This window comes from Protopterus annectens, chromosome 14.part0, assembly GCF_019279795.1.
Source record: "Protopterus annectens isolate FY-2018-M chromosome 14.part0, PAN1.0, whole genome shotgun sequence".
NCBI lineage: Eukaryota > Metazoa > Chordata > Ceratodontiformes > Protopteridae > Protopterus > Protopterus annectens.
The window spans coordinates 1,012,783,944-1,012,809,402 of NC_056748.1; the positions used below are offsets into that span (position 1 = coordinate 1,012,783,944).

At 42.0% G+C, this 25,459-nt stretch overlaps 1 protein-coding gene across 3 annotated transcripts in view; it reads left to right on the forward strand.

Annotated features, from left to right (window-relative positions):
- INPP5A (inositol polyphosphate-5-phosphatase A) overlaps nucleotides 1-25,459 on the forward strand; it is a 3,411,481-nt gene that overhangs the window by 2,835,028 nt on the left and 550,994 nt on the right. For all 3 annotated transcript variants that reach the window (XM_044056820.1, XM_044056818.1, XM_044056819.1), the window contains exon 10: nucleotides 11,389-11,484. In XM_044056820.1, coding sequence (XP_043912755.1) covers nucleotides 11,389-11,484 — 96 coding nt within the window. The remainder of the gene's footprint in view (nucleotides 1-11,388; nucleotides 11,485-25,459) is intronic.

The following is a 25,459-nucleotide window of genomic DNA, read 5'->3' on the forward strand; positions in this document are numbered from 1 at the left end:
CCAAATAAATACTGGAAAAGTGCCCCTGCTAGAGTGGCACCCTAGGCAGCTGCCTAGTTGGCCTATGCCTAAGGCCAGCTATGCGTGTAAGGCAAGGTCCTGAGCAGTGCATCTTCAGACAGACTCCATGTATGTGTCTGATATTCTGGTGCATAACCAATTTTGTTTACCAGATGTTAATGTCAGTCAGAGCTTAAGCATAAATAAAGGTACTGTTCCGAGTTCAAAATGGCTGCTGTTCTGTGAGCACTGCTATCACCTAGGTCTCGATATACCCTGGATTAAAACAAACCCAGAAGGTAACGCAGTATTAATAATACAGAAATAACTGTAGATATTTACTGCTAATATCATCCAGCAAACCAAAGAGGAAGAAAAAGTGACAGATTCAACTCAGAAACAGCAGGATTAACTAAGATTTCTGAATAACAGCTTAAGCAATGTGCTACTAAGGCCCTGCATCTGACTGCAAGATTGGTAAAACACTGTACAGCAAGATGTCAAAAGAGGAAAATAATATGGAAACAACAACAATTAAGACCAAATTCTCAGTACTAGCCTCACCTGAGAAAGACACAACTTCAAAAAGACAAAAGACAACTAAACAAACTGACAACTCTAAAAATACAAATAAATCCAAGACAGACCAGCCAGCTAATCTGAAAGACATAAAATCTGCCTTATTACCTATCCAGCAAGCATTAAAGGACTTATCATTACAATTTCAAACCTTTGGTGACTCATTCAGCCAAATAATATCCAGAATGGAAAAATCTGAGTCCAAAATAATAGAAAATGAAATAAAAATAGACTCTATTTCTCAAAACCTGATGCCCATGACAAAGAAATACAAAACTTACAAGCAAAATTAACAGACCTGGAAGCAAGATCTCGAAGGAACAATATCATCATCAGAGGAATACCTGAAACTGTACTTCATAACAATCTAATACCAACGATCAAGCAAATAATAAATTCCCTCCTAGAGGAATCTGAAGAAATGCAGCAAATAACAATAGAGAGAGCCCACAGAGCCCTGAGGGAAATGCAAACATCACTGAAACCAAGACCTGTTTATATTAAAATATTAAACTACCAAGATGTAAATAAAATCATACTGGCAGCAAAGAAAAAAGGCACATTCACCTGGAATAATAATAAAATCTCCTTTGCTCAAGACCTCCCAATACAAATAAGACAAGCAAGACAACTACTATCTCCATACTGCAGGTTCCTAATAGAAAAAAAAATCAAATTCCAGATGAAATATCCAAATCAGTTAATCTTTTACATCAAAGAGGTTAAATACATGGTTGCTAACCCCAAAGAGGCAAAAGAGACATTCCTGGCTGTTTTCAAGCAAATTCCACCTTCAGAAGTGAAATAAATCCACAAAAAAAGATAAAGGTCCCTTGGATGAAAAAACGACCCCATTCACAAGCACTCTAGCTGGGATCCAACTCTGAAATCGTCCCCTTGCTGTCTAGGCCCTTGGGTCATTGATGTGAGCCATGAGGAACACAGGAAAGGGAAGTACAGCATGGGTGGGAACCAAAAATGAACTGCTGTTTCCGATGCACGAATATAGGAAGGAAGTTCCCATCTCGGATATTGGCTTGCAAATTCAGTCCCCCTAGGCTTTTGATGGCTTCATTAAGAACAGTCAGACAAAATGGATTTCAGCAAGCTCCAAAGGATTTTACTGCCTGAAAAATGAAAATTGATCTGCACCAGCTAAAAGAAGAAAGCTGCACCATAGATGTCAACCAACCTGCAAGCAAAACCTTGAAGAAATAAGGTACTGTTGAACTGAACCATTCACTAAAACAGTACACCCAGTACTGTGTAGGTGAATGAAACTCCAGCCTTAAATAATAGGCAAGAAATAAACTGTCAGAATTATGCTAGCTCATAGATTAATATTGGGAAAAAAGGGAAAAATTGTTAAATGTTTTATGTAAATACTAGAAATGTGTTAAAAGATCCTGGAGAGAAGTAATCTCTGGAAATTAGTAAAATAACCTAACAATCCTGGGATAATGTAAATATAGCCTTAATATGTCAACTATAGCAGAAGGACTGTTTGGCTAAGCTGTTTTTCTTTTTTTTTTGTCTCTCTATACTTCCTACTTCTGTTAAATAGGTGCCAAGTATATATTTTATAACCCACACAGACTGATGTGGAAAAACATCACTATAGGCACCAAAGAAGGCCGAAACCTGAATAAGTAAAGGGGAGGAAAAAGAAGTCAAATGAGAGAAAAATGTAAAAATGACAAGATTGATTGTTTAACAATATTACTATGGTACACATATTGCTATAATTTACTGAGGAATGTATATTAATATGCTGTTTTAAAAATACTATTAGAAAGAATTAGTCACAAGACAAAAACAATACATGCTGTACCTTAAATGCAATACCATCACTGTATAAATAATATGTTGGAAGAGGCTAAGGATATTAAGTAGCAGTGTTTGTTGAGGGAACTAGTTTGTTCAGCTTTGTCCACATTGTTTATAGTAACACAGGGGGGATACTATGGAGTAAATCTATATCTAAAAAGAAAACACATTCCAAGATTAGACGTAAAGGTAAACCATATAATGAACCTTCATCCCCCCCCCCCTGATTATTCCTGGTCCAGGGATATAGTGGTTAGGCACAATGTAGGGACGGGGATAAATAGATGCTTTCCTAAACCATCACACAGTAACGCATACAAAACTAATATACATGGCATATCTAAGGAATACACCTAATAAATAAATGTGGGAAATAGAATCATGGAATGTTAAAGGGCTCCAAAACAAGAAGAAAAGAAAACTTTTCTTACACCTTACATTAAAAACCACAGCCAACCTCATACTAATACAAGAAACACACTTGACTGCAGATCAATGGGCAGAAATTAGCAGAAAGAAATGGATAAGTCAAAGCATAGCTTCAGAGGGGAAAATAAACAGTGCTGGGGCTGCCATAATAATTAAAAAACAATTTAAGGAAAAAATACTTAAAACCAAAGCTGACAAGGAGGGAAGATGGTGCTATGTAACATTTAATAGTCCTACAATACCAAAACCTATAATGGTACTTAGTGTTTACGCACCCTGTAATAACCAACAACACTTTTTTATGTCATTATACCCAACCTTAAACCAATTTAAAGATCACTACCTAGTGATTGGAGGTGACTGGAATACATATCAAAACCCAGAAAAGGATAAATCTAATCTGACCAAATCACATAATAAACAAGCCACATTAGCCCTTAATGAACTCAAACAAGATTTCAAACTATATGACCCTTTTAAACATGGGAACAGTGCAGATAAAACAGGGAAATTCACATTCTATTCACAATGCCACAAAATGTGGTCAAGGATAGACTTCTTCTTAATCCCTGACATATTCATTAACATGGACCCAACAATAACTATACATACCAGGTTCTTTTCAGATCACTCCAAAATCACACTGAACATTAACTGGGGCAAAAAGATATATTTAGAGAATAGGGGTCATAATTGGTCATTAAACCCTAATTTACTTTCCAAAATGGATGTAATAAAAGAAACAGAAGCAATACTAAAATAGCTCTTACAAATATCACTAACTCCCAAGTACCAACTGACATAGAATGGGCTGCAACCAAAGCACAAATCAGAGGATTGTTTATCAAAAAAGCAGCATACTATAAAAAAATACAACTGAAAGAGGAGCATATACTGAAAGGGAAAATAGAGCATCTTCAAAAAGAACTAATAAATAACCCTAAGAACCAAACAGAAGCAGAACTTTTAAAACTGCAAAGGGATCTATATATGTTAGAAACCAGGAACCTATCTTTCTATGAAGCCAGAATGTTAGCCACTTACGCAGAAGAAGCTCAAATACCATCTAGAGCTCTGGCCAGAATTATCTGCCAACACAAAAATGCCTCCAATATATCAGAAATAAATGACAGAGACTAAAACTACACAAAAAATGAAGACATTATTAAAACATTTGAACAAATATACTCTCAAATATATGGAGCACAAATACTACAAACCTCAAAGGAAGATATAACTCTTTTTCTTCAAAAACTGAAATTCCCTAAACTCAATTTAGACCAACAAAAAAAACTAACTGAGTCGATATCCATCAGTGAATTTATTACAACAATCAAACACTTAAAAGTGCATAAGGCTCCGGGTCCGGATGGACTCCCATCAGAATTTTACAAAGCATTTTCCCCCTTGATAGCCAAACTACTATACTATACACTGAATTACATAATAAACTATAAAATAAATGATATCCACTTTAATGCCTCTAAAACTATATTTATATTAAAAGAACACACAGACCCCAAAAACCCTGACAGCTACAGACCCATCTCCCTCTTAAATATAGATACTAAAATATTTACCTCTATACTTGCAAACAGAATGAAAAATCTGATAGAAAAAATCCTCTCCCCAGAACAATCCGGTTTTACACCACATAGACAGACTAGTGACAATACATTAACATTAGATGCACTAATATCCTACGCTAACCGATACAATATCAACATCTACACAATGGTAGTGGATGCCCACAAGGCATTTGATAGGGTTAATCTAGAATTCTTACTCCAAACACTACCCTACTTTAATATTCCCAATAACTTCATTCAGATAATCCAAACTCTCTATAGCAACCCATACACATCTTTGTATATAAATAAAACTTGGTCAAATAGGATCCTAATAAAAAATGGAACAAGACAAGGATGCCCACTATCACCCTTCCTGTTTAACCTATACCTAGAACCACTCTTTCTATACATTAAACAAAATACATATCACAATACTCCATCAATACACAACTTCAAAATATACCTCACTGCATTTGCAGATGATCTGAACATATACTGCACTACACCAAATTCAGATATATAAACAAAATAATAGCTGCAATTGAACATTTCTAGACTATGTCTAACTACAAACTAAACCTTAATAAAACTAATATTTTCCCCCTAAAAACACCCAAACTCATCTCACTAATACCATTGTTAAACACAATAAAAATTAAAGAAGAAACTAAATACCTGGGAATCACCTTTTTCCAGAGTAACAAAGACTTCTACCAACACAATGTAAACCTTAAATGGCAAAATATAATGCAAGACTGCAAAAGATGGAACAACCTAAAACTACCATTCTTGGCCAAAGTATCAATAATCAAAATGAACATTTTACCTAGATTAATGTATATATTGATGACATCACAGACAACAATACATAATGAATTCTTCAAACAAATTCATACCTTCCTAGCAAAATTTATATGGGAACCCAAAAAAATCAGAATCTCCTATCCAAAATTAACACTCCCCAAAAGCAAAGGAGGACTAAATCTACCAGATTTTAAAATGTACTACTCGATCATTAACACTAACAGAATATTGAGAATAGCTGAACATAACCCGTCAATGGAAAATTGGTCTCCTCTCTGGGTGACAATATATTATAGATATATTAAAGCTCTAGGTTTCAATCCCAAAGCACTTCCATTCCTGAAGCAGAAAGAAATACAAACGTATAACATTATAGAGCCCTTAAAACATTCTATCAACCTAGCGCAAAAAAACTCTTTCAATTCTTGAACCTTAGACATGCCCTGACAATACTGCAACCCATTCATAAAAACCCAAATTTAAAAATAAACAATAAGATGCTGGACTTAGTCCCTTTTCCCAGACTAAAAGATAAAACAATCCAATATATCTATCCCTACCTTAACTGTTCAATACAAGAAATGAGGACCAACTTAAACCTCCCTAAATCACATATAATAATCCTAAGACAAATCAAAGAACTGTGTTCCAGTTATCTCCAAAATATTACTATGACCAATAGTGACATAGAAACTTGTAGCAGGCTTTGGAAAACTATTATCACAACAAAGAAAACTATTACCAATTCATATAAAATGATAAATGAAATCAAATACCAGAAGGACCTCCTCTTCTCTAACTACTGGAGAAAAATTAAACCATCCATAGATGATCAGCAAATAAGCCAGGCAATCAATCTAACACTGAAGATTCGACCTCTCAAAAAGTTAGCATACACTCAGCTCATGATCAATAATAATGCTTATTTTACACCTGCAATCCTACACAAATTTAACACATCAAAATCACCTTTCTGCCCACACTGTAAGGACCAGATAGCTGGCTTAATGCATGTATTTTGGAGTTGTAAATGTGTCTATAAACTCTGGAACTCTCTCAAGGTACAATTACAAAAAACAGGTTATCAAACATCAACATTAACTTGGGAATTCACTCTGTTACACATTCTCTCACCCAACATCCCAAGAAAACAAGCAAATACACTTTTAACAATTTTCCTACTAATGAAACTGTATATAGCTTTTAAATGGCTAGATACGATAAATATCTCTTGGGAGGGTTTTAAACAAGTAGCTATACAACACCTTTTAGCTCATAAAATAGTAACAGATAAAAGAAACAAAAACATGAAATCCAGAGAAATTTGGGAACAAACCTTTAACATCATATTAACATAATTCATCACACAGCAACTTAGAAATACACTATAATGGAACCAAAGAACACATACAAGTTCAGATATTAAATAATAACTTGGATATTACGAATGTATATACTGTCTATATAACTGTGGAATTAACAATGAAAGCATCTATGTACATAGTGTAAATAGATATGTTGTATGACCTATATCCTGTGGTATTTGACATCAATGTATAACATATGTATATGTGTGTATGTGTATGTATGTATATATGTGTGTATGTATGTATGTATATATATATATATATATATATGTGTGTATGTATATATATATATATATATATATATATATATATATATATATATATATATATGCACACAGTCATGTTGTAAGATGGTTTTTATTTGTGACATTTATTAATGTAAAAATAAAAATAAAAATTATTGGAAAAAAATAAATAAATAAAGGTACTGTTCCATGTGATGGTTGTTCCATCTGTCAGTATGTAGTAAGCTCTTTTCCCTATATTAATGGCATCAAGTTTATAACTAGGCATGAATACAGTTGTAATACGGAGGGGTATATGTATGTAAGAAGTTTTACATAGGGGAATCTTACAGTAGTTTTAGGGTCCGGTTGCAGGAACATGTTAGGGGACATTAAAAAAATAAAAAAATTAGAGTCCCCTTGGGAGTCATTTTTTGACAGCACACAACTCTAACACTGATTCTCTTAGGGCTTGTGTCTTGGAAAAATTGCAAGTTGGCATAGGTGAATGTATGTCTTTAAAAAACAACTCTTAAAAAAAGAAACCCTGCTGATTTTAAAGTATGGTACTTTGGAGCCTCAGGGACTCAACAAAGAATGTAATTGGAAGTATGTGATTTGAATTGTATGCTTAATTGATTAATTGCTTTGTGCAATATGCTGTATATAAGCAAACAGTATTTTGTAGTGTTTTTACTCTTGGAAGGCTGTGTAAGCTGAGGCGCTAAGTGTTTCATTAAATTTGCTTACTTCTTGGATTGGTGGTATTTTATTAACATATATATTCCAAACTAGTAAAGAATTAAGTGCTTAATCTGGAACTTGAATCCATGCCCTTCAGAATATGATTGCACTATGCTACCATCTCCATCCCTGAATCACCTAGAGACCTGCATGCTTCTATAGCACTTAATCCTTCTTTTGTACACAACCCAGTGATTAAACAAAGAATTGCTCATTTTGCTAATGTCTGCTATACAGCAATGTGAACATACACACAGCTGAGCGAGAGTTGAGTAATTCAGCTGTGAATTGAACCAAGGTTCAGGATACCACTCTATTGTGGTGCCAGTTGAGCCATTCAATAAGCTGGAGACTTGCATGTACTTTCAACACTTTAACTTTTCTCAATGCACAGGCCTATAAGTATGCAAATTGCAAAGTTATTGCATTATATAACAAAATGTGAAGAGCAACATCATTGCGTATACATAATGATGTAATTACTGCTAGTGCATACTGCAGGAGTGTATTCATATCATGCATCTGTTAGCATTGCTGTCTTGATTTCTAATGCATTTGGGTTATTTTTGGGACATTTCTGGGATTTTTCACAATTATTTCACCTAGCACAGAGGGTCCTTCAAAAAGAGATAACATGAGTATATCGACCAGCATCGTTTCTTCTGAGATTTCACGTGCAAGCAGCAAAGAGAATTGTAGATCCACTGTCCTGTGCATGGTCTTATTCAGCTAGTGTCTTTCTAGGACACAGAAGTGCATTCGTGTGAAGTAAACATCAAGCTCCTATTTTTTTGTGAGAGAAACTTCAACTTTAAATGGTGAACTACTCAGCAATTTTGTGGTCATGTATGCTCCTTAGGCCAAGCATTCCAGACAAAAGGCATAGCATTACATGTGTAACCAGCTTATCGTAACAGTAGATGTTCGTGTATGCCACTGTTGCAGTTCTTGTACACTCCCACCATTGTCTTCCTGGGAACCTAGAGATGGGATGAAAATCTATGTCCCTTTCCCATCCACTTGCTTCCTTGTGTTCTCTTTCCTTATGCTTTCTCATTGATCAGATCCCTCATGCAGGCTAGAAGTACCTGGGTCTCAGGTCAGCAACTCTGGGAAATTACTTTACACAAAGTATATGAAAATATGTGAGGCAAGCTGACATCAGCTTGAGTGAAGGGAATGTCACTCTACAGTCTGCAACAGAGTTTTCTGAAGTCATAACTCTGAAATAACAAAATCTTACAATGCCAAAGACCAGAATATTGAACCCAAAATGTCGAACTTGCATTATGCTGAAAGTTTAAAATTCCAAATGTTGAAATAGTGAAACGGCTGTTGAAAAACTGGTGTAAAGTTTTAAAAAGGGTTATAAGCCTTTACGATGGTGTACTTTGTAGTTAATCAAAAAAAAAAATGCTTGACATTACATTGCAAGGTCTGGGAAGTATTGGTGGGATGTGTAGTAAGGTAAACACTTTAAAAATAAGTAAGTGTTGGTCATAGAATGTATTTGTACCATTTGTTTGTTTAGTAAAAAGGAGATTCTGTTGAGGTTTACACATCCAACTGTAAAGAGTGGAATGGTATATTTACTGTTGTCATCGCTGTAGTGTAATCTCAGGATCTCAGAGTGGATATATCTAATAAGCAGGGGATGTGGGGGGCTGCAGGGGAGGGGGCTTGCCAACTTGTTTAAATGTAGAAAAGTAGATTCTGGTTTATTTCTATTTGTTGGTGTCTGTTTTGTGGTGGAGGGTAGGCTGTAAAGGTTTATGTTTAGTGTTTTGCTATTTTAGGAGTTGATATTTTGAAGTTTCAGAAAATTGAAGTTTGGATGTTTTGGTCTCAGTATTCTGGTCTTCGGCATTGTAAGATTTCATTATTTCAAAGTATATATATATATATATATATATATATATATATATATATATGTATATATATATATATATATATATATATATATATATATATATATATATATATATATATATATGGATGCACTTCAAAACATCACATGCCATAATTTCAAAACATTGAGACCAAAATCTTGCAAGTGCAATACACTGAAACCTGAAAACATTGAATCCCACAACATTGAAAGAACATAGGAAACCAACATTTACTATATTCCACCACAACATAAAGAAACAAATAAAAAGTAAACTATATTAAACTTTTCCTAATATAATCAGGGGGGCAAGCCCCCCGGCACCCCCCACACCCCCTGCTATTTAAATATATCAACTCCGAGATCGCAGCACACAGAACAAAATGGCAAACATACCATTCCACACTTCATGACTGCCTATTTAAATTGTACAAACTATCCTCAACCTTCTCTTTGAAACAAACTTCACTGCTAAAACCATACACATTACTATATATCTTTTCAGTATTTACCGGAGTTTAATAGGTAACCTCATTCATGTTCCTTTCTTACTTACTATACCACAACATAACACATTTTAAAGTCACAGCAACCAATTGGCACATCATAACACTGTTTCCACAGCCGATTTAACATTCTAACATTTGTTTTGTTCTGTGTAGTTTGATCTCGTGGGTTGATATATTTAAGCAGCAGAGAGTGTGGGGGGGTGCAGCCCCCACATGGGGAGAGCACAGGATGGCTTGCCCCCCTGCTTATATTTGTAGAAGTTTGATATAGTTTGTTTTTTATTTGTTTCTGTATGTTGTTGTGGTGGAATTTAGTAAATGTTGGTTTCCTGTGTCTTTTCAGTGTTGTGGGATTCAGTGTTTTCAGATTTCAGTGCATTGAACTTTCAAGATTTTGGTCTCAATGTTTTGAATTTCAACATTACGGCTCTTTGCCGTATGTTCCCTCCTCATTCATATCCTGTGTCACAGAAAAGCAACTGCTGCTCAAGGGTTAAACACAAGTCCTACTTGTCCTCATGTTTGTCTCAAATAAACTCCAGGGTTGGTGTGCAGTAAGTGTTTGCAGGATAGGAGTTCCCCTTATATTTAAGTGATACAGTTCTCAATGCCCAATCTACTCTCCCCAGCTTCCTCTGGGGAACTGTTGAGTTTTCTGCCACCCTTAGATATGTCCCACCTCCCAGCTGAGGTGAACAGGCTGGTGCTTTTTCTTTCCTTTCCTGTCCTCTAATGCTTGGGGCTGCAGAGTCAGGTTGCCTAGGCAACAATCAAGGCTTCGTGCTGAGTTCCCTTAATTTGCAGTGAATTTGTAATGTTCTGTAGCCAGATCCACAGACAGTGTGATACTCCCCACATTTTCATCAGTTAAATACATTGCATGTCAGTTAACTGTACAGTAAGCAACATCAAGGAGAGAGAGTTCAACCTACCCTATAAATGAGAAAGTGTCAGTGTTAATACATTTCATTTTTGAATCTAGTGCATAGCAATGCCCTGCACTGAATGGGAGATAAGAATATAATGTAATCTAAAAGGGAAAAAACAAAACAGGTTAGCAACCTGTAAAAAGTGATGTAACTCTTGTGTAGACAGGCTGTTAATGTGACTTTATATAACTAAAAAGACCACAGCAAACTTTTTTCATACATATACAGGAAAGAACAGCATTTTTCTTTCATCTGGTTAGTGTTTGCCACTAAACCTCGGAAATGCTGTTACTGTTACATATTTAGAATTCTAAAGCTGAAGACATATTAATTTCTGACTGCTCAGATGTGATACAGATAACATGTCATAAAACAATACTCTAACAGGTGATCATTCTGTTAATATAACTTTAGACATTTATGCTGTATGTCCTAAAAAAAGTGAAATTTTATGTACTATATTTGGATGTAGATGACTTGCCAAACATAATCTTCTACATTCTTTGTTTTTCTGTAGGCACTTTGTTCAACTGCAACAATGCAGACAATCCGTATAGCAGACACAAATGAGGTAGACAAATTGATATTCCGAGAGTCAGATAATGATCGTAAGGTAAGAAATGCAGTATTTATAGGAATCATATACATTTTTTTTAACATATGATAATACGGACTTAATGCTGTTACTCTACTGTATTGTTCCAATTCTTTTTGTCTTGGTATTCTGGTACTGCAGATTAACTTTGTGAAAAATAATCCCCAGGATTCACGAAGCCTCCGTGTAAGAGTTATAACTCTTACACGGAGGCTGCAGTTAAACTGAGTGATGTCAGCATGCTCTGCATATTCATGAGAGCATGCTGAATCACACCCAAGTCGAACACGGCCGTGTAAGACAGTAGGGGGCGTGTCCGTAGGCTGATCCCTGCAAGCGGACACGCCCCCAGAAGTGTAAAAGTGTCCAAAGTACACACCCACAACAGAGCCCACGCAAATGTGAATAAACACAACACAACACATGCCCCTACAGACTATTAAACATAAAAGAAATATAAATGTACATGTCATTTTTTTTTTAAACTGTAAAGATGTTTAACCGTGAGTGCGCTCGTTTGCGCGGGCGTGCCCGTAGCGCAGCTACAGTTAGCAGTCAGTGGGAAAGCATATAAGAACTACATATGCAAAATAAGCCAGGAAGCAATAGCGGCGGTAGAGATGCTGGCTGCAAAGCAGGCATTCATGGTTCGAGCCCCCACAACACAATTTTTTTTTTCTCAAAATAAGCAGGAAACAAGTCCCTGACACATATATGTACACATAAAACCAGAATATATGTAAAATGCAATGTAATAGCCTATTCATATTGAATAAATGTGAGCTAAGAAATGAATATAAACTGCCACATATGCCCATAGCTGAGCTACAGTTCAACAGAGGGAGGTCATGTGCCCGTAGATAAGCATAGGTTTAACTGGTGCAAAATGAGTGCCTGTAGCCGAGCAGCGGTTTACCACGCTAAATATATGTGCCCCTAATTGCGCTAAGCAGCATATGCGTGCCAATAGCCAAATCAGTGTTAAACCGGCTTACCCCGTTTGCGCGGAGCTGCGCACCGCGCAAACGAGCTAACCGACGGGCAACGGTGAGCAAGCCGTATCCAAAATGCCTTTACACAGACACACCCCTCAACATGTCTAGACAGTCCTGAAAAATAAAAAGCAGTGGCCAGGTTCGAACCCAGGATACTATACACCAAAGTCAAGGTACAGAACCACTAAGCCATGACAGCAGTACATAGAAATGCAATATCAGCTCATATATAGGAATGAATACAAACCACAGCATGACAATGCAGGTTTACTGAAGTTGATACAATTCCAAACTGGCCAATCACAGATATGTGCGGGAAAAACGGACTATATAAGCCCCATAGGCGGGAATACACAGCATAAACGATTGTATAACAGACCTGCAGTTAGAATGTCAGGTGTAGGTGAGGGTAGTCGCTTCCGAGCGCAGAGGTGGGGTGTTGAGGAGTCCAGGTACATGGCCTGGCTCCTAGTCCATAACCATGAGGCCCAACTCATGCAGGGCCAGGTCCTTTGGGGAGCGTACAAGGCTGAGGCGTGGGACCAGTTGGCTCATGAACTCACCAGTGCCACAGGAATTCCTCAGACAGGTGAGCAGGTCCGTCACCACCATGCGGACCTGAAGAGACGTAAGCAGGACCAACTGACCCGTTGGATCCAGGAGGCCCGGCAATCACCCAACGCCCCACCACTGAGTAAGTATAAATTAATTATGTTTGTAGAAAGTTAAACTACCTGCAATCATGGAGATGTGTATTCCAATATTACTTCATTTATATTACAGCTGCAGGTGTCCGTTCTGCGAACCGCAGAGCCTATGCTGATAGGCTGGTGCGGTTGCGCCACCAGGCAGGTCAGTAATCCACAACTAGTAACTGTAAAGATGTATAAATGTATGACAGCATAAGAGTGCAGTGTAGCCAGGAAGGAATTAAATCTGCAACTCACAGAGTGTGAAAGTTTATGCAAGTATTGCCTGATTACAACAGTTCCCAGCCTGTAAGATGAAACTAATCATGAGACTGTCCAACACATATTTGTAAATAAAACTGCCCTGCCTGTAAGAAAATAGTACACAAACAGCAGCAGCAGGTAAAGTATAGCTGCAGAAGAGGATGAATCCACCTGTGTGAGATGAATACATGTGGAAATTCTGAAACATGATAGAAGTGAGAGTGCTGGAAATAACTGCAATAATTCTGTTAAAACATGTCAATAAAGCCTAGAAGTACCAGTCTGAATAGTAAAATGAAAGCAAGTGAGAGAGTGTGAGAAAGTGTCAGGAATACAGCACTACAGTAGTAATAACCCCTGAATAAAGTATACTGCAGTCAGGACATAATTAAATGCATGTGAGACCCAAAACCAAACAGAAACATCTGTTCAAAGTGTTGCTGCATGTGGAATGTGTACACCAAAATCTGGATATGCTGCTCCCAGTCTGAAATATGCAGATAGGATGACTGTCTGATATCCCAAACATCCACACCTGTCTACAGTTATACAAAGAACACTTCACAGGAGATGTATCTGCACAAATTTCGATATGACTTGTGTATGAACAGCAATAAAATGTAGACTTATGTTGCAGTAACAGTCCCATCTGCAAGGTTAAGTAGTTAACATATAGGACACTGTAGTCAGAACAGTAGTGTGTATATAACTGTAGCTATTATAAATGTACAGCATATGTGGTTGTATTTGAAGGTGTTAATAATATGTCTGATTTACCCCACCCTCTAACCATCTATAACCCATTCCACGGGAAAATGGTATGTGCAATCACAATTACCACCCCTGGACATCTGTCCTGTTGGGTCATATATATTTGCATGTCTGTTGATGCATCCGCCCCGTTCATACATCCACACCTGATGGCCTGTTGCCATCAACCAACCCTGCATGTTGTTGGACTGTGTATTACTGTTGGAATTATGCATGTGCTATGCACGCTGTTCAATGGTGTGAATAACTGGGTGTGTTTAATGGGAATACTAATGCATGCTGTTAAAACTAACTGTGAATGGTTTTTATATGTCACTAACCCAAACTGTAATGACATAATGCAAAACATAGAACGACAGGGAAGGCGGGTTCCGGCGGACCCACCTCTCCCACCTCAGCTGGCGAGTGCACCTGGCACTAGTGCCGAGTCCGGACCCTCCTCCGGTGGCCCTGTGCCACCTGCGGGTGGAAGCGCTGCAGGGGACGGGCTCGCCCCTCTGCAAGTGTGGCCAGAGGAGATCCACCACTCACCCTCCGTAGCGTCCGGACTGTGGTGCGTAGGGAGATTCGGGACTCTGTCCTCGAGCCCCTCCGCCAGCTCGAGGCACGGGTGGTGCAACTAACGGGCTTGCCCGTTGCCCCGCCTACACAGCCCCCAGCACCGCCCCGTCCTGGGCAGTGAAGGAACAGTGGCAGCTGCCTATGGGTGGGGATATCAGTTCCACTGTTGCCATCTGTGGGCTCATGGGCTCTGGACATCCCAACCTCCGTCCCCGTCATTTGTGTAACCCCCCCACATGTGTCATACACCGCCCCTGTATGCGTCTTGTTTGTCTTGTCTGTTAACCTACCCAACCTACCTCCCCAGCTGTACCGACTACCTTCACCTGACATACCACTCTCACCTGAAAAAAAAAAAAAAAAGGGCACTCTGTACCCACAAAAAAATTACGCCCCATACATAGCTGCCCATTCCGCACACATGTCTACTGGACATGGAACCCATCAATTCCAATTGGCTGTACAACAGGTATTATTGTTGTCCTGACACCTCTCTCAGGGGTGGAAGGTTTCAAATGTCACACCAAATTACATACATATGCACAGCTGTTGCTGCTGAAGAAATGGGCAGCTATGGGCCTTACCTACATCCCTCCTGCACATCCCAAGCTTGTTTCCCTACTGTCTTACCCTCTTTGTGACCCCTTTTTCACCACTTTCCTGTCTCCCTGTTTTCTTTTCTTTCAAAGAAAATAGCGCGGGTGTGCGCTTGTGCGTGAGCTAACCGGGCCAGTCATCGTGACCTCCAAGCAAACCAGCGCTAACCCGGTTACAACAGCTTAAAAGTGCCTTAGTCACTTTGATTGACAGGTCCTGTACTCAGTTCAAAAGAAAAATAAAATCCCACTGTGAGTCCCGAACCCCGGACCTTGGCAACTATAGTCTGCATGACTTACCACTAAGCCATGACTCTTACATAGAAACACTGTGCTAAAGTAAATATATCATTTAACAGTAGGAATGAATGTACAGGGAATATAGATGTGTAGTACACAAAGCATGACATTTAGAATCACAAAGAAAACTGGTGGATTTCCATAATAGTAGTGTGTGAACAGAAACAGCCATGCTAGTTGGAAGCTAGTAGGTAATAATGTCACCATAGCACCTTGCAAGACACACACATACTCACAGCAGGAGAAGCACTGCCCATACCCCACAACCCCTTACAGGAACACATCCGGACCAAGTAATAAAATATGTGGAGCAAAGGGACAAAACCAGGGACACATTACAAATGAAGTTACAACAAATGTTTGTCACCATATCCTGACTTGAGGCCAGAATGACCTGCCAGATAAAGGTGTGCATGAGATAATGACCAAATTCTCAGGCAGACATGTGGACAGCCTGCAAATATCTGTACACATGACGGGTACAACACCACCATATTTGAATAGTTAAGACCCTAGACATAGCAACAGTGAATGTCTTACAGGGATGCCCCACAGACCACATGTGAAATGTACAAACAGTAGGCAGAAAGGTGTAACACATGCAATGGCAACTATGGGTTCCAGAAAGTATTCACCACTCGCATGGCAGAAAAGGTGTAGTAATACCTATGCTCATGCTAACCCACAGTCACACCTGCAGCATACCAGACATATTAATGGGTGCACCCCACTGATATGTACCATTCCATGAGGCACATACCTGGTGAACCTGAAAGCCTCTGGGGCCTGCTCAGCAGCATACCCACATATGCTAATAGATGTCAAGGCCCACACCATGGCCAGACCACACTGCATGCTGTAACACCCTAGCAGATATAGCAAGCATTCCAGGGTGTGAATGTACATGGGAAATAGGAAAGCTACAGCAGCACACAACAGTCCAGACACCTAGCAGGCACACCAGTACTGACAGTGAAGGGCAACTATCAAAGACGTAGCAACAGAGTGCAAGCAAAGGTGAAAGGAAAGCACACACACACACATGCACACATCAACAATAGTAGTAGTTGTTAGTGTACATACACAGTCAGTACAGGAAACTGGTGAAATGAATGGAGGAATGTTAACCCACAACCCACCGAGTAAAATTAGAGATACCAACCTTTACACTCACAGAATGTTGTCCACAGCATAACAGCATGGTCCCTGCCATTAACATCTGAAAGGGCTACGCCTATTTCACACACCCTTTTATAGCACAGTTCTGCAATCACAGTGAGAACTGCAATCAGTACACAACAGGCTGCATGCAATTAGCAAATGCTGGCTAACAATTGGTGCAGAGGCCATCACATGGGCATATGCAGATACCTACAAAAGTATGCTGTATTCCATGTCCACGCATGCAATAATCACATTGCACCTGGAGAGAGACAGAGAGACAGAGAGCCAGAGAGCCAGAGAGACAGAGAGAGAGAGAGAGAGGGTGAAAGGGAGAACCACACCCAGAACTATACTGCAACTAAGCAGACAGACAGCAAGCCCCAGCAACAGCTACCTGGAAGCTGCAACAGTGAACCGCAGCAGCAGGACAGAGAGACAGACATTCGCAGACACAGCTGTGACAAACACAGGTACTGTAAAGTCATACTATCAAGGTGTACATACTGTGAACCCTCCATATGTGTTATTGGGCTGTATCCATATGTATATGAAGATGTGTAATGGGCAGGGGATATACAGCACCTATCAGTGAAGGCTGTACATACAGTTGTATGTGTGAGCATCTATGTGCACATATATATGTCGTCTGATTGTAGGTTGTACTGCCATGTACTAATTAAATTACAGAGCTATGTATGCTTAGCAGTATGTTAGTGTGTGTATACAGTAAGGTAGACATATATGCTGACATACCTGTCCAACATATGGCTATGTAGTCATGTCAACATATGTATGTGTAGATATCTTATATGTATATGTATACATATGATATCCATATATGTATACATACATGGAGAGAGAGAGATGTAGGACCACATAGACAGATGCTGATAGAATATTGTAGCGACATATCTATGTAATGCACACATGCAGAGATAGAAATATGTAGATACATATACATAGACAGACTGATCTGACCACCTACAGGTATGATTGTATATGCTGACCTGCAACACAGCCTGCCCCCCCCTGTCGCCCACACCCCTTCTGTGCCCCTCTCCCACATCTACAGCAGAATATGTACATCAATATATATATATGTGCAAATGCATACACACGTATGTACATGTATATAGAAATAGACATATAGACATATCTTAATACATAGATATATGTATAGAGAGAGAGTGAGAGAGATGTATACAGAGCTGGAGTGAGGCACATGTGTACAGATGTATTGCAACTGGTGCCTGGTGACAAAGGCACGGAGTGAACACCAGTGTCACATCCGGAGTATCATACCACAGTCCAGATCACCTACACAGGTAACCACCATATAAATGAGTGTCCGCCCACCACTGCATGTGTCAGGGGTGGTCAGGGTCAGACATGTGTACAATAGTGGCCCCAATGATAGTCACAGTGGCACACTATCCCTGGAACAGCTGCTCATGGTATGTGTCTGCACACATGGTCAGTCAGGCATGGACATGTAGGTCGGTGTACCCCCCACAGCACGTAATGTATGCCATGGTATGGATCTCACACGACAGCAACAGATATGTAGAAGGACACAGTGACATGTACAACACGGTGACAATGCACCCAAACACAGTACCATTGCGCAGTGACTGTCAACACCATAGAGTACACGTATGCCGCCCACGTACAGGTTACCACCCCCAGATGCACATATGGAGGTCACACCCATGACAGATGTCCAACAGGCATTGTACCACCAGCCACCATACACACCCTACTTGTCTGCTGTGTGTCGTCTGTGCCACTGCAATTTAGTGCACATGTGTAGGTACGGGTTCAGACTCACAGACAGGACACACCCTGCAACAAACCACACAGTGTTACGATGCGAGACTCCCCATGTGTACATGTCACACATACCCCTGCTGCATGTCACTGAGATAGGTAATATGCCATATGTGTCACCCTGTGTAACTGTGTGACGGCAGCAGGTACAATCACACCACATGTGTCACAATTGTCAGGTTAGCAGAACAGTACGCTGCTGTAGACACGGGGGCATTAGCATATTGCACAGTATTGTATTACAATGTCATGTATTGTGTTGTATTGTATTGGTATGGTGAGGTGCCTCCTGCATGGAGTGGAACCACTGGTGCTGTGCTCCAGTGTACAGGTACATACCCTGTAGTCCAGGTAGTGTAACATAGCACCTCTATATGTGTGTTTAGCGCCTGTCAGAGGGAATGTAGCATGCAACTGGGGATACCAGCAGGTCCCGTCCATGTCGTGTAGTCTGCTCACCTGTGGGTGTCTCTCACCTGGATAACTGTGAAGACCTTGAGGTTAGGGTCAGCAGGGATACCCATGCCTTAATACAGGGGGAGGGTGGGGTGACACCTGCACTGACCCTGTCCGCCACAATGTGGTCTAGCTGTGGTGTAGGTTGAAATATGTGTAGTGTACTACCCATGGGCATAGAGGATGGTTCCTGACCAGGTCGCTAAATAGGTCAGGTAGGCCTCCTGGTCATCTGCAGTATCACGCTTGATGTCCCACTCAACATTGCCCATGTGGTCAGTGTGATGGGAAATAGATCCTTACCAGTGCTGCTCAGACATACCCTCCCTTCAGAGACTGATGCTCTGTCTCGTAGTAGCTTACATCAAGTGTGATACAATCAGTATATGGCTGGGGTTTGCCGGACAGGATGCTGTCCCTTTGTGGACAGTGTCCTGGACATATATGGGAATGCATGAGCCATGTGGTCTTGGAGATGTCTGTAGAAAGCAATTGTGTGATGTCTCTGACACTGGCCCAGTGGGCTGTAAGGATACCATATCAGTGTTACAAAGTGTAACGTCTGTATCTGTAATGTTGTGCACTGTAGCCATCTCTGCTGGTGGTGGAGGTGGGATATGTATATCCAGGGCAAGCAGGGTGTTGTCAGCCCACAGTAGTCGCCGATGTACGCCATACAGTACCTAGACACAAACACACAGAGTGAGGAGGTGCACCTCACCTAAATTGGTGTTCTGACTGCTGGTGTCCAGTAGTATGTCGTACGTAGCCTGGCAGGTACTGTACAACAGTTGCTGGCCGAGCACTGCTACCTGGCCATCTACATGTGTATCCACCAATAGACAGACAGCTGCCACATATGTGTGATATGTGTTATTATGACAGTCAAGTAGCATGTGTATTATGTGTGCCAAGGTCTGCCAACATAGATTGCTGATACCATGTTATCTTTATTCCCAGGTACATGGCCCACCCGAGACATGCAACCTACTCCGTGGCTGAGGATGAGGAGATACACCAGAGCCTGGTGCGGGACTATGCAACACTCTTTTCCCACACCAGCCAGAATCAGCAGGTGAGGGCTGCACTGTGGCAGGACCTTGTCCAGCGGGTAAATGATATAGGCATGCATAATAGGACATATGAGCAGGTACGACATCACTGCAGTGATTTGATTAGACATGTCCGTCAGCGTGCGTCAGATATCCACAGGCAACAGGTCGCCACAGGTGGTGGGGTGGCTACACATCCCCCACTCACCAGACTGGAGGGACTGCTCCTGAGTGTAGTGGCTCCAGTCCACCTGCAACAACAACAGCAGCAGACATGTGTCATGATGGAGGCTGGAGCCGCAGCAGCAGGACACTGAGCGTGCAGGTAATATGTCACATGTGTAGTTGACTGTTGTGTACACTGGTAGTTAATGCATGTGTGGTGTGTCCTTTGTTTGTAGCTGCAACCATAGTATATAATGTGCAAGTGTGATATCCGCAATATTAGCTGCAGACCTTTGAAAGGCGACTGTGGTACACCTGACCTGTATCATACTCCATAATATTGGCACAGTTGTGCCCACTAACATTAGTTTCCTCCTGTCTGCAGGACCCTCCGGTATCACTGCAGTGCAGCCTATCCATGCTGGTGAGTGTCTATTTACTTTACCTGTTAAGATGTTGGTAGTAATAGTACCTTTTGGCACACTTAGTGGTGCCCCTTGTATGCATGTAGGTGTGTCTGTGTCTGTGTGTCAATATCACGCATACTGAGTACTGTTCAATTGTGTGAAACAGTGTGCATGTGTGCATGTGTGCACCTGTGCATGTGTGCATGTGTGCATGTGTGCATGTGTGCACGTGTGCATGTGTGCACCTGTGCATGTGTGCATGTGTGCATGTGTGCACCTGTGCACGTGTGCATGTGTGCATGTGTGCATGTGTGCATGTGTGCATGTGTGCACCTGTGCATGTGTGCATGTGTGCATGTGTGCATGTGTGCATCGCTGGCAGTGTGAAGACATTGTAAACTGTGTTTCCTGTTTACTTCCCACAGGTTCTGTTGCTGCTCTGGTGTTATCTAGCAGGGAAACTGAGTCAGGTGCCGTGGGTACTGCCACTGATGACATTGGTGTAGTGGCACAGGACGGTATGCCAGGGTCCGCCATTGGTCAGCCAATTGACAGTACACAGCTGTCGACACCATCCATGCGCACAGTTATCCTGCCAATACACCCCTTGTCACCACTGTCCCTAGGTGATGGACAGCATACAGTGGGCATCGACCAGGGTAGTGTGGTACCTGCGGCACATGCTTCCCCACACAGCAGCCATGGGCATGGCCCAGACATGGTACCACACAGACAGTTGTCCAGGGGTTCTCGTGGGAGCATCCATGGGCGTACTGCCCTGGCAGGCGATGCCCACAGAGGACTTACAACCTCAGCTATGTTCCGGACTGTCATGCAGGCACAGTCACGTATGGAACGGTACACCAGACAGGGTCTGAGGGAGCTGACAGCATGTCGCACAGCCATGACCGGCGGTATGCGTGACATTGCGGCGCCATCCGTGATTTCACCGGCGTCGTAGACAGGCGTTGTGGGGACATATTACACCGTCTCCACAACTACATGTCCACGAGCCAGGGTGATGGTGGGCGGTTGCGTCGTCGGCGTGGCGTATGCCAGCAACAGCAGCAGCTGGCAGTCGGCGTGGGCGACAACAGGGCGCGGCCGCCCGTAGTGCCAGCAGCAGCCCCAGCAATGCTGGTTCTGTGCTGTCATCAGACCGCCCCAGGAGACCACGTGCACGTGGCTCTGGCCAGGGCCGACAGGGCTCTGTGTCCAGTCAGTGAACACCTGCTTCCGATGACAGTACCCAGTCTGGGTTGGTACCGGATACAGTCCGTAGCACCCCTGCAAGGCACAGGTACCGTGTCCGTGCCCAGAGACACTGATCTGTATGGCCTGGCAGGTACAGTCTGTGGCTGTCCACAAACACCAGTATATGGCAGCCATGAGGTGGAACTGTGTGCATCCATACACACATGCAAAATAACAACACCTAGGCCTACCGCATACACGCACACACTGCAGCAACACTGCCCCACCTTCTACTGCTGTCCCTCACCAACACACATACACATACATGTCAATTGGTGGTATGGGTGGCTGATCCAGGCATACCAAGTTCACACCCTGTGCATATGATGAAACTGTGCCACCTCCTGCAGTCTGTAACAACTGTGCAGGTACAGGTTAACATGTTACTGATGCACAGGGTGACCACATAGATGTGTAGTAATAGTATCATGTGTTGAACAGTACTGTGTGCTGATTTAATTGTGGGTATATCACAGCATGCCTGATGCAGTATTTGTGTGATTGTCATGTCCTGTTGTCTACACCCATGGTAAGTACCATAGTGTATCATCTGCACATGTTGGCATACTAGTGGTAATGATGTCAACAGCAGCCTACATACATAGGTAGCACAGGGGATGGGTAATGCATGTAGTAATACACAATGATGGACATGTAAATTGCAAGTGGCATGTTGGCCACACTAGACTCTGCAATGCAGATGTGTGAGGGCGTTGATATGTGTGCATAACTACACAAGTGGTACAGGACACATAGGTGCACACTAGCACTGCATGCACACACCTCCTACCATGCTAGACAGCCCCAACACACATAACGAACTGTCACGGAGGGAGAGTCCCCATACATGTCAGGGATACTGTGGTGGCAAGCCAGGGAGCATACATCCTACTAAGTATGGCACCACTGTGAGAAGGATCGGTGTCTGTTATTTGACATGTGTATTACTGCAGGTATGGGCACATGGGTTTATATCCAGTTATTGTACATCCTGACAGTACATGCATGTTCCGTACACTTGTGTGCACTGAGACTGGACCCTGGCCATCTGACCAGTGTGTTTCCATGTACATGTGCATAGCGCCTGCATATGTGCAGTGTTACCTTATGGAACTGGTACAGCTTGTTTGTTGTACAATGGACTACATGGAGCACTGTTCACTGTACCTTTGTTTGCATGCATGTTTGCTTGCAATTACCCTGGAATACCGATCACACCTGCAATGCATAGTTATAGGGCTTCTGTGGACTTCTAGTGCCATCTGTGTAGCCTACTGTAAGTATGGCCATGTCCCACTTGAGAGGTTGCCACTGTTTGACCTGTTCACATGTACATTGACTGTGACACAGTGCATATGACCTGCCTGACATGTGTCCACGTGAGCAGTCATGTATGCTACTGCTAAGTAGTCACAGGCACTACACCTTCACACATCCATCTCCTGTTGAACTACCTGCTTTGCTAGGGACAGCCTGCACCTGTCACCCTGGCCTATCGGATATTGGCAAAGCCTCTTGCTACCCCCATAGTGCCTATGTTAGGCAGGGCTCACATGACAAACCCACCTTCATAAGTATCACAAGGGATAAGACACTAAGAGCAATGCTACACAACGCCAGATGTCTAATCCTCCAGATGCATGCACCCAAAACACTACTTTGCAGGGGAAACATCGATATGTGTGCAGTAACAGATGCCTGGTTCAGGGCTACTGGGAGCACACCAGCACTACCAGGTGTAACCCGGTTGATTCCTTTGCTACAGTCACCAAGGCCATTGCCGAGGGGAAGGTGGTTCACACAGCCTACCTGGGCCTTGCAAACGCCGCAACAATACCCCACTTGGCCATTCTAGGCAAGCTCACCAGCCTGAATATGAGCCCCTATGTCACTAGATGGATTGCACAGTGGCTGAAGAACAGAACCCACATGGTTAGCATTGCTGGAGCCATGCCAGACCCCATAACAGTTCAGGATGTGTCCCAGAAGGCTCAGTCCTGGGACCCTCTTGTTAGGTACATATTTATTGGAGGTACAGGCCAACACGGATGACCTGTGGCTGTCCAAATATGCAGATGACTGCAAACTGGACACCATAATCGACTACCCAGCTGACACAGGCATCTTCCAAAGGGGCATCATAGCAACAGACAACTTGTGTCAGGGCCATGGCCATCTGCTGAACAGTGTGTAGAAGGGGAATGTGCATCCTGTAGTCTGTTCACCTAGTTACCAAAAGGGACATTGTCCCCACACACACTAACCCCCCTCAGCCAGAAACACACACTTGCCAATTGCAGGATTCAAACCCCTATCTGACTGTTATGACACGTGAGACAGGCGCATTAGCTGAGCACGCTATTTGCATTACTGGGGGTTTTCTCTTCCCCTGCTATACTTATAGAGTGCTGACATCATCAGTATTTAGAAAAGGGTATGGGCATCCTGTAGTGTCCTATCCTATTTGCCAAAAGGGACACGTCACTCGCACACTAACCCCCCTCAGACAGACACACACATTTGCCATTTACAGGAATCAAACCCCTACCTAGTTATGTTCTGACACTTGAGACGGACGCATTAGCAGAGCAAGCTATTCGCATTACTGGGGGTTTTCCTTTCTCATGCTCTACTTATAGGGTGCTGACATCAGCAGTGTGTAGCAAAGGGGAGGGGCATCCTGTAGTCTGTTCACCCAGTCCCCAAAAGGGACTTTTCCCTCACACACTAACCCCCCTCACACAAACACACACACTTGCCATTCACAGGAATCAAACCCCTACCTAGTTATGTTCTGACACTTGAGACGGATGCATTAGCAGAGCGCGCTATTCGCATTACTGGGGGTTTTCCTTTCTCATGCTCTACTTATAGGGTGCTGACATCAGCAGTGTGTAGCAAAGGGGAGGGGCATCCTGTAGTCTGTTCACCCAGTTCCCAAAAGGGACTTTTACCTCACACACTAACCCCCCTCACACAAACACACACACTTGCCATTCACAGGAATCAAACCCTACCTAGTTATGTTATGACACTTGAGACGGACGCATTAGCAGAGCGCTATTTGCATTACTGGGGGTTTTCCTTTATCATGCTCTACTTATAGGGTGCTGACATCAGCAGTGTGTAGCAAAGGGAGGGGCATCCTGTAGTCTGTTCACCCAGTTTCCAAAGGGACTTTTCCCTCACACAAACACACACACTTGCCATTCACAGGAATCAAACCCCTACCTAGTTATGTTATGACACTTGAGACGGACGCATTAGCAGAGCGCTCTATTCGCATTACTGGGGGTTTCCTTTCTCATGCTCTACTTATAGGGTGCTGACATCAGCAGTGTGTAGCAAAGGGGAGGGGCATCCTGTAGTCTGTTCACCCAGTTCCCAAAAGGGACTTTTCCCTCACACTAACCCCTCACACAAACACACACACTTGCCATTCACAGGAATCAAACCCCTACCTAGTTATGTTATGACACTTGAGACGGACAT